Raw genomic sequence first — 19,756 nt, forward strand, 5'->3', positions numbered from 1 at the left:
TGATTTCTTAGGACCCAGGACAGAGTCAGGACACCATCGGAGAAAGAAAGTTTTTTTTTATTAAATATGAATGTTTTTCAGAAGATGCCATTAAGAAAATAAGCAGCCAAAGCCAGAGACTGGGGAAAAAATTCACGAGACATATCTGACTCAAAACTTGTGTCCAGAACATATAAAGAGTTCTGTTTGTTTTTCAAGAAAGAGGCAACTGATTTTTGGAAACAGACAAAAGTCTTGCACAGGCTTTTCACAAAGGAACATGCACACGCATGTCTGGAAGGACAGGGAAAGGTCCCCAACATCTTTAGCCATCGGGGAAATTCAAAATAGGAGTGCAGCAATATTTCACTGTGTTCCTCTTCCAGTGGCTAAAATTGGAAAGATTAACACCAACCAGCGCTGGAGAGAACCCAGGACAACCGGGTAACCAGAACCTGGAGGCAGCCCAAGCGTTCACCAAAAGGAGAATGGATGACAGATTGTGGGCTGGTCATACCACCGATGGTCCTTGGCATGGACGTGTGGCCTGGATGGATCTCAGAGACGTGACATCAGGGGGAGGGAAGTGACATGAAAGTGACCATGACGTGGGATGCCATTGATGTGCATGTAGTTCCAGAACAAGAAAAACTAATCTGTGGGGGAAGAATAGTCAGAAGCACGGTCCTGGAGAAAGAGGAAGGGGATTGATTTGAAAGGAGAAGAGATTTTAGGGGAGATGAGAATGTTCTATAAAGGGCTGCAGTGTGAGTGACACAGTGGTGCCCGTTTGTCAGAAGGGTACAGTGAGGGTACATCGTGATCTCTAGAAACCATAGCAAAAAACGGTTGAAAAACCTTTGTGGGGTGTTGCACCTGTGCCTAAAACAGGGTGTACTCTGTAGACATGGGGTATGCCTGCACGGGCGTGGGGTACGCCCACATGAGTGAGTGAGTGCTGGCTCTTACAGGTGGTGCCAGGGGGAGGGGGACGGGGAGAAGGATCTCCAACACCTGAGCGCCTTTCCTGGGACCCAGCCATCTACTTAGGCCTCAGAGCATCTTCAGGAAGTCCAGCCTGTGCCGGAAGCTTTCCTACCCCCCACTCTTCACCATCCTCTCCCTCATTAAAATGCCATCACACTTCTTTGGGCTCATCATGGGGCCGGTGCATGTGTCCCTCCAACATCCACAGATCCGCTCTTAACTTTCTCCGAATGCCCCTGGGATGCATCGTCAGCCACTCAGTGAACAAAGGAGTGGTGACCAGTCCACCTGATGGGGAAGAGTATGGCCTCTAGAAGATCCAGAAGGTCTTGGCTGGGTCCGCGGCACCATGGGCCCCAGCTTTCTCATCTGTGCCATGGAGAGCACAGGGCTCGTTTGGGGATGCAAGGAAATTGCATCTCGAGCTCAGGTTGTGGCTGATGCGTGGTGGGAGGACTGCACCGAGTTCCTTCCTTCTGAGTGGGCTGGGACAGGGTGCGGGGGATCAGTTAGCATGTCCCCCTCAAACATGGGCTGAGGAAGGGGGTCCCTGTGCTGGCAGTTGGCTGTCTCTGAACTGGGTGATCTCGAGGCCCCTTTCAGTGATTTTTATTTATCAACTCCTGGGATATTTAACTGTCACAGGGCCCCCGCCTCCTCCCCAAGCCCATCAGGGCAAAGCCCGTGTTTGTTTCCAGACAGTGTGATGGCCTCAGCTGCCTTTGAGCTGTCTAATTTAGCAGCCCGGGAGTGTCCCTGTCCGCCCTCGGTTCCACGCTGTCAAAATTCTCGACAGTGGCCTTGTCACCAGCCTCGCTCTGCTGCACGACAGAAATCTAGGGTGGCTGGCACCCACCAAAGTGGAGCCCTGCTAGTGCTGGCCTGGACCCAGTAGCCTGGTGGGCAGGGTCCCCCAAGCTGTCCCCTTTGGCTACAGCATCTGGAGAGGCAGGGGAGGTGATCTGTGCCAACATGCGTGACCTTCCCAAGCCCACCTGGGGGGATGAGCCTCAGGGGTGGTGGGTGCGCTTCACACTGGTTCTGAGCGGAGCCTCTGTTGCTGTCGGGGCACAGTGTGAGGCCTCAGGATGGCTGTCCGGACACAAACGGCCACGGGGTTCTCTGCCTCCAAGGGTTTGTCAGGTTGAAAAGTATAAATGTTTTCAGGTGCGTTAGCACAGAAGGGCTCACCAGCGGGTGCGCGGCTGTTCGTGGGTCTGTCACCAGGTCTGTTAGCTGGTCTAGGGGACAGGTCACCCTGCCAGCTTCTGTCTGATGGCCAGTGTTGGGCTTCCTCACACCCACAGTGGCAAGAAATAAAGCTCCCAAAGCGGCCACCGGCTCTCCTTTCCTGCTCATCGGCTGCCATGGGGGTCTTATCAAGTTGGGAGCTGGCTCACCTATGGCTCCCCGTCCCTGCAGGGATGGCCCGGGCCTCCAGGGCGAGCTGGCCCTTGAGCGTAACTTGCCCTGAGGGTGGGCCGCACAGCAGACTGAAGAGCTGGTCAGCCCCGGACAGAGTGGCCCCGCCGCATGTAGTTGGATTGGCTCGTTTGCTAACGTGAAACATTTGCTGAGCTGCTGTCTGTCAGGAACGGCACTCAGAAGGGGTCGAGAAGTTGGATTTTGGTCCAAGGAGGAGATAGGCTCATCCACAGACACTTAACAAAATAATGGGAGATAGAGCAAGATGGATGCACTTTGTATGAGAGCACTGGCGGTGGTGGTGGTGGGGGGGTCCTGATCACAGACTGGACTGGGGATCCCCCGAGGGCTTCCTGGAGGAAGTGTCCTATGCTCCAAGTCTGGCAGGGCCGAGGGGACAGCTTATCAGAGTAGAATCAGAGCATGCTCAGCAGCCAAAACATGGATGGCTGGAGTATAAAGTGTGAGTGATTTCCTTGCACTGGTTCTTGAGTGCTGTCGCTCTCCACTCACTCTACTTCCTTACCACCTGGTAGGGAGGGTGTCCACATACAAGTTCTGCTTCCTGACACATGCACTACAGGCCGTGGGCACTGGGGATGCCCTGGGCTGACAAAGAGCACTTGGGGTTCCAGGTCACAGGCGTGGCCATGGGCAACACCCCAGATTCTTGTACTAGCTGCATGAGAATCCCCTTTTGGGCAGTGACTCACCCCGGGCCTCCCTGGCAAGTGTCCCTGGTGCTCACTAAAGGGTGGAAAGGTTGGGGCGTGATCACAGTAGGTCCTCCTAGCAGGTGTATCCCCATTCTGTGGGCCAGAAGGTAGAGGCCGAGGGCAGGGGCTCCTGGTGGTCCTGACCCCCGCTCCTCCCCACGAGGCTGTGTGTGCTGGGCCCTCCCTTCCATGTGCCTGACCTGCTTCCCTCCCATGCAGCGAGCATGACCTGGGGGAAGACATCTACGACTGTGTCCCGTGCGAAGATGAGGGGGACGACATCTATGAGGACATCATCAAGGTGGAGGTGCAGAAGCCCATGGTAAGCCCCCTACCCCGCAGCGCTGCCCCTGCACCGAAGGATCTGAGCCACTGTGGGTAGGGTGGCTCCCTGGGACAGAGAGCTGCAGAGGCTGCACCCCAGTCCCCCTTCTTCTCCGTCCACGGGCCCAGCCCTCTGTGACACTGCTGCCTGAGAGACCCTCCTGGACGTGCTGCTATGTGGAATTCTCCGGAGGGTGTGCAGGATTCCAAGTCCTTCCTGCTTGGGGAGTCTGAAAATAGTGCCTGGGTGCTCAGACACATGGAGCACGCATCATTTTCCTCCTTTGTGCAGAGAGTAAGGAGACTGCCGTTGGCTCAATTAGCCAGCTGTGTGTCTTTTATGTGGCGAGGATATTTATTTCTGAGCCGGCGTTGGCTAATAATCTCTCGGACACCAGTTCGCTGCTGGGTGGGTTTATTGCCAGCAGCTGCCGGGCGGAGAGTGGGGGTCCTGTTGGGCTGGAATGTGGAGGAGGGGGCCCTGGCGGGGCAGGCCATGGCCACCCGGGTCCCCACGCTCCTGGGGGTCGGTCCAGACGCCACTTGCCAATGGTGGAGGCTTTTGATGCTTTTTGCTTTCATGGAAGAAATGGGAAGAGTTTCTCAAAAAGCTGAATTCAGTGTTTATCTTCAGTGTGGGAGTAATCAGCTGGTGGTGGAGAAACAAAGCTGGGACGACAGCTCCCCGGTGAGGCCTTTCAGAGAGGCCTTTCCCGCTCTGGTGGCACCTGCCCTCCACCGGCATCATGCCAGCAGAGGCAGAGAAACACGGCAGTGGTGCTCACAGTCCCCAGACTCTGCTCTTCTGAACAGAATGCATTTCTCATTTTGGCTTGGAAGGGCCTGAGGGGTCCCCACCGTTACCAGGGGTCTCTGTCTGTAACCCTGGGTCTGCCCAAGTCCAATTCTGCCCTTGCCCTGGGCAGCCTTGCAGCGGGGCAGCTCTGCCCCTGATCCTGCCCAGAAGGTCACTAATGGGGCTGGAAGGCCAGGCTGTTGCACCGACAGAGATCCTCTGCTTCGCCTTCCTGGAGCTGTCCTTCCGGGTTTGGGGCCACCTCACTCCCTTTGAAGTTGAAGGACCCACAGGTGAAGTGGGAGTAGTGGATGAAGGGGCCCGTGCACATGTCTGGGGGATCCCTGGCCTCTGGGCTGGAGACGCCCCCGAGAGGCCCCAAGGGTGCCTGGCCTGCTGAGACCCCACCGTGGGCTGTCCCCCCCCCCCCCCCCGGGCCTGCTGCTGTCCCTGGTCCTGAAGCTCACCCTGGCTGTTTGCAGGCCCTGCGGGGGCCGTGGGGGAATCAGGGGACCTCACACCTGCCCTGCCCGGCTCAGTCTCCCAACAACGCTCCACGCTGCTGCTCACAAGCCGTCCTGTGTATCTGGCAGGGTGGGCCTCCTGCCTCCTGCCTCCTGCCCGTCCTCTGGGATAAAACAGCTGGTTTTACTTCCTCCCTGGTCATGCCTGGAGCTGTCTGAACAGCCTCAGGGGAAGGTAGATGGAGACTTTTCCCAAGGAAGAGGGCGGCAGGTGGCACTCTCAGAGCCCACACATAAGGGAGACCCTGGTGCTGTCCCTTCCCACGCAGCCAGGCTGGTGGTGCTCGGTGGGTGGACAGAGGGCTGTGATGTGATCCTGGGGCCGTTGGGTGCTGTGGCCCTGCCCTCCCAAGCACAGCCGGTGTAACCAGCTGACGCTGCTCATGTGATTTATGTGATTTATTCCTCCATGCTTTCAGATCAGGTACATGCAGGTAAGTGGCAGGTGGAGGGAGGCCCGGGGTCCATTCTGCCCGCATTAGCTTCCCCCACCTTTTAGCGAGCTCTCAGATCCCTTGGGAAAAGCCTGGGACCCTGTCCCCAGGGAGATGCTGTCAGGCCCCACATTAGTACATGGTTTTCGGGGGATCATGGGCGCCTGATGCCCCGCTGAGGCCCGAGAGTAGCAGTGTAGCTGCACCCAGGCTACAAGAGGCTGGGGAAGGAGCCCTGGGGGGCCTCTTTCTTGACCTTGGCTCCTGGGCAATGTGCCCCGTCGGGCATGTGTCTTTGGAACCCCGGGCCCCAGCGAACTCCAGCGGGGCCCTAGGGCGTTCTTTGGAGGAGGAGGATGGGTCGGCCGCTCAGTTGGCGGACATGGGTTGTCAGAGAGCTGGTCAGAGCCTTTCCCTGTGCACATAGTAGGCACTTTAAGCATGCCACACCTGCTGTCTACGCCAGAGGCGCTGGCTCCCGAGGGCCCCACGCCGGTCTGGTAAAATTCAGAAGAGGGCAGCAGGAGCCCAGACTCTAGAAGCTTCCGTGCCTCACTCCTGCCTCAGTTCCCTCGTCTGCAGAAGAGGAGGGAAGGGCTTGGGCCCCCTTCTGTCTCCTTTCCGGCCCTCCGTGTCACACCTGGTGACCCCACAGCCAGGCCTGGCTCACGTCTTATGTCCTTCCTTTAGAAAATGGGCATGTCTGAGGATGACAAAAGGAACTGCTGCTTACTGGAGATTCAGGAGACCGAGGCCAAGTATTACCGGACCCTGGAGGACATCGAGAAGGTGGGTGTAGGCCTCCACCCTCTCCTGGTGCTGCCAAGCACCCGTCACCCTTTGCTCCCCACACGGGCCAGTATCCTCATGGGCCTCATCCTCGCCCCCGGCCCTGCTGCCCACCCATTGGCCCTCTGTGTGGCAGGGACTGTCCTGAGCTTGTCCTTGTGGCTCCTTTTCACCCAAGCTGGGCATCAGCATGGCATCTGCTCCGGATTGCACTGGGCTAAGCTCCTTATGTATACTCCCTCCTGCAGGCTGGGCGCTAGGTTAAGCGCTTTGTGTGTATCTTCTCCCCTGAGGCTTTTGCTGCCCTCAGCTCCCCACTCTGTAAATTGAGGTAACAGCAGTACCACCCCTAGCTGGCTGTGAGTATCCTGCCCTGGGCCCCTAGTCAGCCCCAGTTGGGCCAGCCTGCAGAGCCCCCAGGGCAGACCCTGTGCTCCCCTGAATGGCTGGTCAATCCACTCTCCCGCCGGCTTCCTGAGCTCCTTGAGGACCACCCTGCTGTGGCCTCCCGTGGACACTGGCTCAGTGACATTTTCCTGTGCGTATGGGATGAACATCCAATAATGCCTCAAGGTAGATCCTCCCTGGCTCTTCCTTGCTTCCAGCGTAGGGCCAAGTGTGGCCACGACTGTGCAGCCTCCAGCCAGGAGACCCAGGGGACGTGCTGGGCCCCGGTCTGGCCCAGGTTGCAGACCGACATTTCCCTGGCTCCTGCCCCATGTGCCGCCCTTCCACCCTGCCGGCCGCTGGCCTTTCTGCCAACACTGCAGCACCATCTCTGCCACACGCCCTGGTGCTTGCCTTCCACCTGCCCCTCCCACTCCTCCCAGCCCCAGCTCCTGGGGCAGCTCCTTCCAGGGCCCTCGGGCCTCTAGCTTCTCCACACAGCTAGGGCCTGTGGCAGAATGCCAGTGGACTGCTGCGGTCTGTCTGCCCCTGGCCTTGTGGGCAGGGCTGAGGGTTCCGGGAGTCCGGGAGTGATGTGCAGTGGAGGTTCAGCAGCGAGTGAGTGGGCTTGACCAGGGCACGCAGCATGCCAAGCGCTTTCCAGGACAATCCCATTTTAACCCTCCCCTAACCATTGAGGTGGGTGCAGCTACCCCTGTGTCACAGGTGAGGAAACCGAGTCACAGGCCAGCGCCAGCCCATGCGCAGTGCAGGGAAAACTGCTTGGCGCCATGCAGCCACCAGTACTTGTTCACCTGGAGAGCTCTCCTGCTGCGTATAGCAGGCAGCCAAGAAGAGGCCCGAGGGGCCAGCATCCTGTGGGGAGAGGGTGGCAGTCCTGCCCTGCCGGGCCTCTGGGGTACGACGTGAAGCATCTCATCCAGGGCCAGGCCAGGGGCTCTGGTGGGACCACTCCCTGCCGCTGCAGGGCTCCCGGCGTTGGGGAGCACATCTTTGGACAGCAGGTTTAGGGCCGTACCTGGACTCAGGGATTTGAGTGTTGGGTGGGAAGGGTGGCCCCGTCCCCCCTCCCCTTGGGTGATGCACTCACGTCTCTGGCCTCAGTGTCCTAAAATGTCTCGAGTAGCTGCAGCAGCGCCCACCCAGGGTTGCAGTGCAGTTGGCGTCCAGCCTGTTGGGCAGCACGGAGCTTTGCCCACATGGGGGGTGTGGATGCTTAGCTGGCGTTTCCCAGCCCCGCACACTTGCCCGTGCAGTAGTCACCCTGCAGGACGAAGCCCGGGTCCCCCCGAAATAGACACCTTCTCCAGCAACGCGGCCCCGGTGGCGAGCCAGGCCACATAGCCGCCCCGCAGAGAGCCCCCGGCCCCCTGGCGAGGTCATCAGAGCCCCTCCCCTGGCGCCCTCCAGGCGAGCTGACCGTGGGGTCTTGCCTGTTCCAGAACTACATGACCCCCCTGAGGCTGGTGCTGAGCCCGGCGGACATGGCAGCCATTTTCATCAACCTGGAGGTAAGGCCCCCGCTCAGCCCAGCAGGTGCAGGTTGCTCACTGCCGTTCCCGCCATGGGATCCTGGACGGCCGCGTCCCTGCTGGCTGCCTGGTTGGCTGGTGCCGTGGGGTGACGGAGAGAAGGGGGTGGGGTCTCAGCACTTGGGTCTTCGGGGGCAAGAGGACGAGGTTTCCATGAGCCGTCTGGGCCTGCTGTCCGTGGTCTGACATGCGTGCCCTAGAAGAGCTTTGAGGTCTCTGTCAGCGGCCAGAGACAGACGTGTCCCCTCCACCTCTTTGGGGGAGCCCCCTACCTGCTCTGCACATGTCTGTACACACACGCAGGATAGTGATGCCCCGTGAGGAGGTTTGCCTCGATGTGGTCGGCAGAGCGGCTCCATTAGCTACGACCGGGTGGGCTTCCTCCAAGAATGCCACCTCCTGCAGCCCCTCGTGAGTTCAAGGGGCAGGTGCTGGTCTCCTGCTGGAGGCTGGGCCAGACTGGGACATTCTCGTGCTCCGTGGTCCCCACCCGGGGTTTGTTGCGCTGCACATGGAGGCAGCACAGACGGCCGTGGACAGTGGAAGCCTGGGCCAGGGGCCATGGGGCCAGGGTGCTGCCTGCCGGGTGCCTGCTGCTCTGAAATGTGTGGAAACACCTACCCCCATGGAGAGACTCTGTACCCCAGCCCCCATACTGGGACAGAGAGTCCCTGTGCCCGCACACAGCAGGAAGGTAACAAGGATGCTGGGTGGAAACAGCCCCCTGGGGCTGTCGCCATCCCATTCTGGCACCAGGGCCTGCCCCGGGTTGGCACCCCGTGTCCCAACAGGCCTAGCAGGTCCCTTCAGGCGCCCAAGCCCCTCATGTAATTGCACCGGGAGCGAGGGACGCAGGAGTATGTGGCCCTCCCAACCTGGCACACCTGTTCATGTGCCGACTGCTTGTTCTTCCCAGGACCTAATCAAGGTGCATCACAGCTTCCTGCGGGCCATTGACGTGTCCATGATGGCGGGGGGCAGCACGCTGGCCAAAGTCTTCCTTGATTTCAAGGAAAGGTAAGTGGCGGGCCCACCTTGCCTGTCCCTCCCATCTGCAGGGCCTCAGGAGTGTCCTGGGGACAGGGCAGAACTGGCAGATTGAGGTTTACTCAGGTGTGCCTCTCGGGGTGAGGTCCCCTAGGCCCGGGGCCGAGCACCCTGGGAACCTCTGTCCTCACTTGTACACTGAGAGGGCTGCCCCCCCTCCCGCCATCACAGCCCGGACGGGTGACACCCCAGCAGGCCTCACGAGGGCTCCACCAGCTGCCTCTGCTTCTGCGCCCTGGGGGTCTCGGTAGCTGAAGGGCATTCTCACCAGTACCATGCACCTGCTGCGTGCCAGCCTCATGGGCATCCAGGTCCTGGGAGAGCCTGCCTCTCAGGCTCCAGGCCGAGGTGGACGGTGGCACGTGGCAGTCCTGTAAAGACAGAACCCAAACCTGTCCCTGCAGGGCTGAGCACGGACTTTCAGGGCTCTGAGCTCCCAGGTTTAAGGCCTCTTCCTGCTTACTTGTCTGTGTGTGTCACTGGGCCTTGACTTCCTAATCTGTCCTTAGGAACAAGGTGCCACCTGGTGTCATGGGGGTTGTGCCTATGCTGCCGACACGGTTTGCCTGTGTCCACTGAGGGGGCTCTGGTAGCTGGGCAGGCTAGGGGTGCCCTGCAGCAGTGGTGGGCACGGGCGCTTTGCCACTGTGACATAACCAGCCCCAGCCCCACGTGAAGAAGGTTGGTCCTGGATCCTTCTCTGATCGTGCCCTGACATCATCCAAGTCTCTGTGGCATCAGGGCAAACGTCCAGGGAGCCCGAGGGGGCTAGATGCTACTCGTCAGGATCCGAGGCAGCCTGCCTCTCTCCCACGGCATCCAGGTGGGCAGGCCGAGTCTAGACGCGCAGATGGCGCGGGCATCCCTACAACCAGAAATTCGCCTGCAGTAATCATGGCCCTGAATGCCACTCCTCTGGCCGTCCAGCCCCTCATCCAGAGCAAGTGTTGCCAATGTAGGAGAGTGACAGCTCATTCAGAAACCAACACGGAATCCTTTCTAAAAAAGAAGGATGTTGCTGTCAGGAGGCCTCCATGAATCTGTTAGGTCGTTTGCTGCCAGCCCCTCTATAACTCCAGTGGATGGATGGTTAAGAGCTGCCTTCTGTGCCCTGAAATGTCCTGCAGGAGCCCAGGTGGGGGAGGACTGGGATTCTGGAAGCTTCTAAGTAGGTGTGAGGGGCAGCTATCAGGATGGTCTGGCCGCCTGGCTCTTCACGGAGCCTGGGCAGCCACATCTCTAAAGCCAGAGACAAAGTCAGATGATGTGAGGGCCCGACAGGATGCCCGGTGCCCCAGGAGCGCCAGAGGACAGTGGTCCAGCCACTGGAGTAGTGAGGCCCATGGGCGACGATGCCCTGCCTTCTGTACCGGGGGTGGGGTGGGGTGGGGTGGGCTCTGGAGAAGGCACCTGAAAGTTCTGTCCCAGTGGCTCTTCCGCCTGGCTTTCATCAGAGGCACCTGGGAGCTTGTGAAGAATCCCAGTTCTAGGGTCAGGGGAGGCCCAGCAGTGGCTGCCTGGGAGCTTGGGTCCCTCTTGTCCTCACCTGCGGGGAGACTGTCAGGTGACCATCTGCTCTGCTCACGTGCCCTCCTGGTCAGGCAGCCCTTCCTGGGGCCAGATACAGGCACCTTGGCCAACGAGCCCCTGAAGGGACCTCCACTCTGTGCTGTATGGCCCCAGGCTAGGCTCCCTGAGCCGCTTTTTAGGGGCCACAGGCTGGGCCCCCGGGTGGCACAAGGGGCTGGATTGTCCAGGCACTGGCGGCTGGGAGCCCGCTGGCCGGCCCCGGGGGTGGGGGACAGGCGGCTCCCTGACCCTCCTGCTCCCCAGCAATGTTATGCTCTCACTGCCTGCAAGCTCGTCCCAGGGAGCAGGGGAGCCACCTCGGGCTAGAGCCTTGCTCAGGGGGCCAGGCCCTTGACGGGGGTCCACTTGGGGAGGGGCCTGGCTGCATCTCATCAGAGTGCACGTGCCCAGTCCCTGCCGACTATCCCCATACCTGTCTTTGCTGCCCCTCCCCCTCCTCATTTCTGAGTCAGGACCTGCTGTCCTGAGGTTCATCTGCATACTGATTCCACAAGCATTTATAGAGTGCCTGCTGTGTACGGGACAGAAGCAGCTGTGCTCTCACTGGAAGGGGAGGGATGGGAAGCAAGTTCTCAGACCCAGGAGATGAGAGGAGGGGGTGCTGAGGACCAGGGTGGGAGGCAGCGAGCCCCACGGTGAGGGGAGCAGAAGCTGCTGGAAGGCTGCTGAGTGAAGCAGGAGCGGGACTGTTCGGGAGCTGGCGGAGGCCAGAGGAGCAGGTGTGAAGTGGGCCAAGAGGGGGTTACTTGAGGCGTGACTCAAGGCTTCTACGGGAGCCTAGAAGGCCAGGATGGGGATCTGATTTTTTTTTTTAAGATTTTATTTATTTATTCATGAGAGACACACACACAGAGAGAGAGAGAGAGAGAGAGAGGGAGAGGCAGAGACACAGGCAGAGGGAGAAGCAGGCTCCATGCAGGGAGCCCGATGTGGGATTCGATCCCAGGACCCCGGGATCATTCCCTGGGCTGAAGGCAGGTGCCAAACTGCTGAGCCACCCAGGGATCCCCTAGATTTTTTTTTTTAATGAGGGCAGGAGGAAGCCACTGAGGGATTCCTGTGGCACAATCCCAGCAGCTCCTCACGGATGGAGGAAGGAGTAGCACCCAAGTGTGGCATGACCAGTGCCAAGGGGCAGAAGACCATCACCTCCCTCTCTTTGGAGCTAATGCTTGCATTAACACAGCCTCAGTCCTCAGACAAGGCAGATGCTCCTCTTAGGCTTGACCTGAGGGGCCAAGTCCCCCACAGTGAGAAGTGGGACTTGGGAAAGGCCTGCCTTTTGCAGATGTGGATGTAACAGGTCACGTGGTTTTTATCTGTGGCTGGGGTTGGCCACGCTGGGTCGGTGGGTTAGGCCAGAGGACCCCCTGGGGCACCAGCCATGGGACCTATGTGGCCCAGCGAGGAGGCAGGGCTCCAGCTCTTAGGAGGAGCTCCCTGGGGCTTTGTACAAGGGCTTCCGGGAAGGGCGGCCATCAGAACAGGATCGGAGGCCAGTCCCTGCCCCAGGACCCCTGAGCATCCAGAGAAAGGCTCTGCCACCACCGAGCACTTTGTGCCTGTGCTTTCTGGGTGCTCGGGGTGCGGGGCTGGGTGTTGCTGCCCTTGGGTTGTGCCTCCCGCCTGCAGGCCCGGATCTCAGGGAAGCTGGGCGATCCCCGTGAATGCACGCAGGGAGAGAGCCCCCCTGAGCCCCCCAGAAGGGTCTGCGCAGCCACCTTGTCTGGCTGGGCTGCTGGGTCCCTGTGACCGGGAGATCCTTCCGGTCCTCTCCCAGATGGGGAAATCAGGGATCTGAGCAGCCATGGTCCTGGTTTGTCCCTGTGGCCTGCGGCCTGTGGCCTGAGTCCGGGACCTGCTCTGGCCCTGTCCCCACTGTGTCCCTCCACCCCTCAGGGAACCGTGAGACTTTGGCGTTCAGGGATGAGGAACAAAGTGATGCGGCCAGGACTAGCAGGTCGCCCCCCACCCCGACAGATGCATCAAGGCCCCCCGTAGCAGGCCCCCAGTTGCGTGTTCAAGAGGTCATGCAACATAGTCCTTGTAGTCACGCACCAGACTTGTGTCCATACCTACTGGCTCGTGAGCGAGGGATCTGGATGCCAGTGGTGCTCGCTCAGAGGACAGAACAGGGCACGCATGCGTGCTGAGACGGCAGGAAGGCTTGTGTGGGGCAGGAACTCTGGACACACACTGTTGGGGGTGTCAGCACTGGGGTAGAGAGTGTCGGCATCCCAGCGTCTGCCCTCCTGCAGGCGGCAGCTAGGCCCGGGTCGCCACCTCACCGCCCTGCCCGGGGCCTGGTGGCTGAGGCAGCCTGCTGTTTCCAGGGTCCTCCGGAGGCCTTGAACCGTGAATGAAGTCCCTGGGTGGGTGTTGCTTTCCTTCCACGCGGTGGATAATTTTTCTCATCAGCACAAGATGTTTGGGGTCACAATTGAGGCAGCTCTCACTTCCTCGATGCCCTCCTTCCATTGGCTGAGAAGGGCCCGTGCATGGCCCACGCTGCCTGCACGCGGTGGGCCTGGAGCATGTAGATGGCGGTGGGCGGCCTGGGCACTCTGCTGTCTCAGCGCTGGGGCCCAAGTCAGGCTGTGGGCAGGGAGGGCAGTGCTCCCTTAGGGACCTCTAGGGGAGGAGCCTCCCCGCCTCTCCCAAGTGGTGGCCCATCCCTCTAGCCCCCGCTTGGCGCTCACGCGGCTTCTCCCCTCCGTGTGCCCACGTTCTTTCCTTCTGTCCTCGGTGGACTGGGAGCCCACTCTCACCTGGCACCATCCCTTCCACATCCTTACTGTAGGGTAAGGTCTCTGTACCTGCAGAGACCCTGCTTCCAAATGCAGTCACATTCTGAGGGTCAGCACGCATGCATTTGGGGGTCACTGGTCACCCCAACGGGCTGTCTCTGGTTGGTCAGCTGGGCCCCTCTGCGGCTGCCCTCCCCTCTCAGGCCACCCACAGGGTCAGCAAGCGTGCACAAGGACTCAGTCCTGGGGTGGCCTGGGTCTCCAGCATGGAGGTCTGGAAGGCGGGTCTGGGGACCGCCCAGATGCACTTTGTGCCTGACCTTGCTGCTCCCATGCTGGGCGACCTTAGAAGTCATCACCCCTCAGAGCCTCAGGGTTGCCGTTCTAGAAGGTGGTGTTTGTGAGGACAGGCTGAGCTCAGGCATGAGTGCCTCCTGTGGCCCTGCCTCTGTATGTCCATCGAGCTTTGTTCTCTAACCTGCCTGCTGGGAACAGCGGTGTGTGGTCATGGCCACTCAGCTATGGGGAAAGCCTCTGAGCAGGCCAGGCCTCCAGGCTGGATGCAGGGATGTGAGGACAAATGAGCCCCATCCCTGGAGCTCAGGGCTGGTGGGAGGGGTGGTGGCCCACTGCTGCCTCTTGCGTTGGACAGGCCTGTGCCTGGAGGCTTCCCACCTGTCTCCTTGCTTTGCTGTCTTGCCTCGCTGAACCAGGGGACACAGTTGGAAGGGGAAAGGACACAGAGTTGGAAACAACGGGGCAGGGCTTTGAAGGATGAGTAGAAGTTGGCTGGCCAGAGACAGGTGCAACTGCAGCGTTGGGTTTGGGGCAGGGAGTGTGCTGTGAGGAAAGCAGAGTTCGAACCCACTATGCATACACCTTGCCTGCCAGAAACCTGAAGACTGGGACTGATTGCTCCTCCCTTTATAAGTGGGTGAAGGAAGGGTCATGATGCTGTGTGTGAGGCACTAGGCAGGAGTGCTTCCTGTAGGTGGCGAGTGCGGCCATCATGCTTGTTGCAGCCTGCATCGTCCCCTGTGTGAGCCTCCCGGGGCTGACTCGGCAGCCAGGTGACTAGATTTTCAAAGATAAAGCATCAGTGTAGTGACCCAAGGCTGGAGAGCCCTGAACTCCTGGTGCCAGGGGGCCCCAGTCTGTGAAGTCGGCTGTGGGGGTCGGTCGTGTCCTGTTAAAGGGTGTGAGCCGCAGGAGAGAGGCGCACCCCCAGCACCCCCAGCACCTCCTGGGTGTGGAGCAGGGCATTGGGGCTGATGTCACCCTGCCCCGAGAGAAGGGTGGCTTGGGACCCAGGCAGAGCGTCCGTGTCATGTGGAAGCAACGAGAGCTGACCCCCGGGGACCCCACCCCTGAAACGTTGGCAGGGGGGCCACCAACCCAGGCAAGCACAGAGCCAGGATGGACCTCTGTGCTCAGCTCCTGCAGGAGGGAGTCTGAGCCTCCCTAGGGTCCCCCAGCCCTGGGGCAGCGGGGGCTTCTCTCCTGGCCGGTGCTGGCCTTTCCATGGGCAGGATGGGGGTGGCGCTGAGAACCCCATTCCAAAGCCGGTCCTGACCTGAAGCAGAGCCAAAGAAGGGGGAGCTCTGTGGGTTCGGGAAGAGTAGGGGAGCCCCTGTCCCAGGGGAGAAGGCCGCCACATGGTAAGAGCAGACCCATGGAGCCCGTTAACGAGTGAAGAGCTGTCAGGGGGACAGACCCATTTGTTGTGCACCTGCTGTGCCTTCGCGGGGAACTAAGGGAGACCCCCGGAGGCCCCGTGTCTCATGAAGCCGTGTGCACGCATGCTCCCCGTCCAGGCTCCTGATCTATGGGGAGTACTGCAGCCACATGGAGCACGCCCAGAACACACTCAACCAGCTCCTCGCCAGCCGGGAGGACTTCCGACAGAAAGTCGAGGTAATGGGGGGTTCCCGGCTGGTCCCCCCACCATCCCTGTGTCCTCAGGGCTGTCGTGCATGGGTCCCCTGCTTGCCCACTTTGTGGGAAGGTGGATGGGAGGGTACTGACGGGACGGTTTCTGTAGATGTCTGCCTGTGTGATTTTTCTCCTTTTGGAGTAGAGGGTTGGGGGGAGGGAAGCAGGTGGAGGTCACCATCCCAGGCCTGAGTCCCCCAGGTGCAGCAGATGCAGACCCCTTGGGACACATCCAGCTTAGCAAGGGGCTGGGTCTGACCCCTGACCCTGGCCTATGAAGACTCCAGGGGGACCCCAGGGGACAGAGGTTTGCTGGAAGCCAAGGAGCCTCCCTCCCATCACCGTCCCCACCCCAGGGTCAGGTCAGGGCCAGGTCTCTGGCATTTGTCCAGTTGCCCGTGTGGGACCCATTCTTCATACCCCTTGTCGGGGACAACTGAGCTGCTTCCTGAGGCTGCTTTTGGCCAGTCAAACCCTTTCCAGAGTGAATCATGGGGTAGGGTCTGCTCTGGCCTTGCTGGGGGGCGTGTCCCTTGGAGACGCACGATGCCCCCGTGTGTCCACGAAGTCAGTGGGGGAACCCCTGGTTCCTGACGGTGGCCCTGTCGTGGTGTGAGCTGGTGTCCCAAGGGTCCCCAGGCAGGCCCGGTCAGCACCAAGCCAGGGGTGGCTCAGAATCCTAGAGCCCTTGAGTGCCCACTGCAGACCCCTGAGGCTACCCCTGCCACCTGCAGTTAAGCCCACACCTCTGCACACACCTGGTTTAGGAAGGGTCTGTGGGGAGCCAGGCCACGGAAGGACCGGACCCCTGGACCCCAGTTCAGGGCTGTGGTCTGCCCCACCCCCCCCACCCTGGCTGGGGGATGAGAGTGTTGGAGTCCAGTGCTCCTGGTGAGGTTCTCCATCCCCTGGCCGCTCCCCTGTTGCCCAGGAATGCACACTGAAGGTCCAGGATGGAAAGTTCAAGCTTCAAGACCTGCTCGTGGTCCCCATGCAGAGGGTGCTCAAATACCACCTCCTTCTGAAGGTGAGGTTGTGTGTGTGCTCCGTGGTGCTACTGGGGAATGGGAGTGGGGCTTGGCTGCCTCCAGGGGCAGGAGTGGGACCTGGATGTCCCCCGTGAGACACAAGCAAGCAGCTCTGCATTTGCAGCCTGCGTGGCGTACTTTAGGAACGTTTGTCACAGTAAACGTACAAGGAGAAATGGGGATCGAAATCTGTAAGAGCCAAAAAATTGAGAGATGGAGACATGTCTTCAGGGCGCCCAGGGGGTTCCATCAGTGAAGCACCTGCCTTCCACTGAGGTCATGGTCCCCGGATCCTGGATCGAGCCTCGTGTTGGGCTCCCTGGTCAGCGGGGAGCCTGCCTCTCCCTCTCCCTCTGCCTCTCCTGCATGTTTGCTGTCTGTCAAATAAGTAAATAAAAAATTTAAAAAGGAAAGAAACCTGTCCTTAGACCAGGAGTAAGAGATGGCCTGTAGTCGATCACTGAGCCTGGTCTCTGAGCTGCCTGGTAGCCCGGTAGAAATGGAAATATCCTTCTGGGCGGACAGATGTCGGAAAGAGATGTGGCTCCTGCACAGCATGAGGCTCCTGCGTGAATCAGCCAGTCACCTGTTAGCCTGGTGCCTTGGTTTGGGCTGCATGTTGAAGTCCTCCCCATCACCCGCAAGACTTGGGGGGCCCCCGTCTCGAAGCTGTGTGTCACCTGGATGAGGGCTGTCTGTCTGTCTGGCTGTGTGTCTGGGTTGGGCAGTCGAGCCAGAGCCTGGGCCGGAGGGTGACTCTGTGCCCACGTCCTGTGCCCAGTGGGAGTGAGGTCGCAGGCCAGCACTTCCAAACGGTGACCCTGTGACTCCTCTCTCACACGTGCAGGAACTCCTGAGCCATTCCACTGACCGGCCCGAGAGGCAGCAGCTTAAAGAAGCGCTGGAAGCCATGCAGGTGGGTAAATCAAGGCAGGGGAGGGGCCAACTGTGTGTGCTTTGACTGGATTTGGGCCCGCTGACAAGCCTCGTTCTGTGACCACAGATGCAGTTTTCCTGGGAATACAACAGGCTGAGCAGGGGCGGGGGGAGGGGGCGGGGGGAGCCACCCCAGGGCGGAGAGGATGGGCTGAGGGGGCTTCCGGCACCCAAGGGTCCAGATCCCTGACCTTGCCTGTTTCCCTGGGCCTCCCTCCCTCCTGCTCTCTGGACCATCCTCCAGGGCTCTCGCCAGTTCCCAGGCACTGGACTCAGTCTGGGCCGTCTGGCCCTGTACTGCCCACTGCCAAGGCCTACGGCTTTGGCTCCTAAAATGCCCTCCCTACCCAGCCACATGTCCTCCTCTCCCCTCCTCCCCATGTCCATTGGAAGCCCACCCTGCAGGTAGGACCCAGAAGGAGAGCTCAGCTCATGCCCTCCTGTTGCTCTAAAGCCTTCTGTGGCTCCCCATTGCCCCCCCGAGTCAGGCTCAGGCTCCTTGTCCCAGCACACAGGCCTCCACCAACGCCTGTGCCTGGCTTCGCAGCTGTGTTTGTCCCTAATGCCCTAACTTCCAGGCAGGCTTGGCCACCTCTGGGCTCCCATATGTGCTCCATCCTTCCCTGTCTGTGCTGGCTCAGGCTGGACGTCCTCCTGGTCACCTGGCTGTGTCCCACACATGCTCGGTCTTTGCCAGGTGACCTTTCCTAGGAGAGTTGCCCCTTGCCCCCACAGTTCTGACCCTCAGAGACAGCTGTGCTTGGATAATGCTGCCACCCCTTGGGTGCCCGTCGCTCCCTGATCTTGGTCACCCATGTCCCCAGCCCAGCTCAGTGCCCAGCACAGGGTGGGTCCCCTCAGCACTGCAGCTGGGTGGGGGGAGACAGTGTCCCCAGCACCTCCAGGGGGAGTGCTGACCTCTGCACCCTCTTGGATAAGCTCCTTCCATCTCTCCTGCTGGGAGATGGACCCAGTGGGGTCTCCAGAACCCGGCTTGGGGTCTCCGGTACCCAGTGCTGGCTGTCTAGATCGCCACAGGCACCGCCCCCTGGTGGCCGGTGGGAGGGCAGTGGCACATGGACCGCAGGGCTGGACGGCAGGCTCACCCCGCCCTGCGTGGCCCCTCAGGAATGGGGGACCTGCCTGCCGGATGCCCTCCTCCCCGAAGCCAAGAAGCAGGCTGGTCAAGTCTGGCTGGCGGTTTTCTTCTAGTCCAGTGGTCAAGTCTGGCTGGCGGTTTTCTTCTACTCCAGTCTAGAAGGGGTGACCAAGTGGGCAGCAAGAAGCTCTTTTAGGAGCTTGGGTTCTTGCCCACCACCACGTGCCGTTAGGGGTTGGTTTCACTTTCTGTGCCTCCGTTTACTTATGTGTCAGGGGGTTTTGGAGGCCTGCCCACTGTGCTGGCTGGTGGCAGGTGCTCTGAATGTGGATGGGGGTGGGGACCATCCTGCTGAGCCCTCCCCACCTCCATTGTTTTCAGGACTTAGCAATGTACATAAACGAAGTTAAACGGGACAAGGAGACCCTGAAGAAAATCAGTGAATTTCAGAGTTCTATAGAAAACTTGGTAAGTGTGGCTGGTTCCTATAGGGTGGAGGTTATGACCATATATACACATCTTAGAAATTACTTTCACCGTCTTGATATTCCATAAGCAGGCGGGTGAACCTGCTCCGTCTGGGTCTGGGAAGCAGGTGTAGACATGCACAGAGGTGGCCTGCTCCCCAAGGGGCGGGGTCTGGGAATGGTATTGACCCCCCTCCCACTTCCCACCCCCGGCCTGGACTGAGGACCCAAGGCTGTAGCTTCCCGGGGTGCCCCAAGACTCCTTGCCCACCCTCGGCTTGCTGTCCCCAAGAGGGGCAGTGGAGAGGGTTTGGCCCTTGGCAGGGCTGACACCTCACAGGACCCTCTCCTCGGCCTGGTTCCTCAGAGGCTCAGCCTTGGGGCTTTGGATGAGCCACTGAGTCCTGCCGGGAAGATGACATGGGCCATCCCAGAAAGCAGACGCTTCCTTGTCTGCCAACCTCTAGCAACTTCTCGAGAGATCTGCTAAATGTTTAAATCAGGCTTTCTGTACCTCGACACTGTTGACCTTTGGAGCTGGGCCATTCCTTGTGGTGGGGTCCGTTCTGTGTGTTATAGGGTAATGAGCATCCTTGTCAGTGCACCCTGCACTCGGGGGTCCCCAACATTGCCAGATGCCCCCTGCATGCAGAGTTACCCTGGCTGAAAACCACTGGTTTATCCATAGATACTCTCACTGTCTGGCCCTTGAACTGGGAAGAGTCTGAGCAAGTCTCTTAGGGGCAAATTGACGCAGAAGCCATGGTGCTCAGGTTGACACCAGGTGCCCAGGTGTCCATTCCTCACCCACCAGAGTCAGAAGAGTCCAAGGCGGATACCTTTATGAACGTGTGGCAGGAGAATGTTCCTGATGCGTCGTCAAGTAAAGAAAAAAAATTGCCAAACAGCATTACAACGCAACCCCATTTTTCTTTTCAGGAAGAGATAGAAATGCCTGAGTGCAGAGGTGCCCCAGCCCACTGGCCCTGGCGTTCA

General features: G+C 59.9%; 1 protein-coding gene across 6 annotated transcripts in view; it reads left to right on the forward strand.

Moving 5' to 3' along the window:
- The window catches only part of VAV2 (vav guanine nucleotide exchange factor 2), a 168,586-nt gene that overhangs the window by 115,574 nt on the left and 33,256 nt on the right, over window positions 1–19,756 (forward strand). For 4 of the 6 annotated variants that reach the window (XM_072778569.1, XM_072778570.1, XM_072778571.1 and 1 more), the window contains exons 5-12: window positions 3,327–3,429; window positions 5,876–5,974; window positions 7,825–7,893; window positions 8,831–8,931; window positions 15,113–15,212; window positions 16,162–16,257; window positions 17,106–17,174; window positions 18,675–18,761. In XM_072778569.1, coding sequence (XP_072634670.1) covers window positions 3,327–3,429; window positions 5,876–5,974; window positions 7,825–7,893; window positions 8,831–8,931; window positions 15,113–15,212; window positions 16,162–16,257; window positions 17,106–17,174; window positions 18,675–18,761 — 724 coding nt within the window. Of the gene's footprint in view, window positions 1–3,326; window positions 3,430–5,170; window positions 5,186–5,875; window positions 5,975–7,824; window positions 7,894–8,830; window positions 8,932–15,112; window positions 15,213–16,161; window positions 16,258–17,105; window positions 17,175–18,674; window positions 18,762–19,756 lie in introns of all 6 variants that reach the window. The other 2 variants (XM_072778566.1, XM_072778572.1) reach the window with 1 other exon arrangement.

The sequence above is a fragment of the Canis lupus genome, chromosome 16 (genome assembly GCF_048164855.1).
Source record: "Canis lupus baileyi chromosome 16, mCanLup2.hap1, whole genome shotgun sequence".
Taxonomy (NCBI): domain Eukaryota; kingdom Metazoa; phylum Chordata; class Mammalia; order Carnivora; family Canidae; genus Canis; species Canis lupus.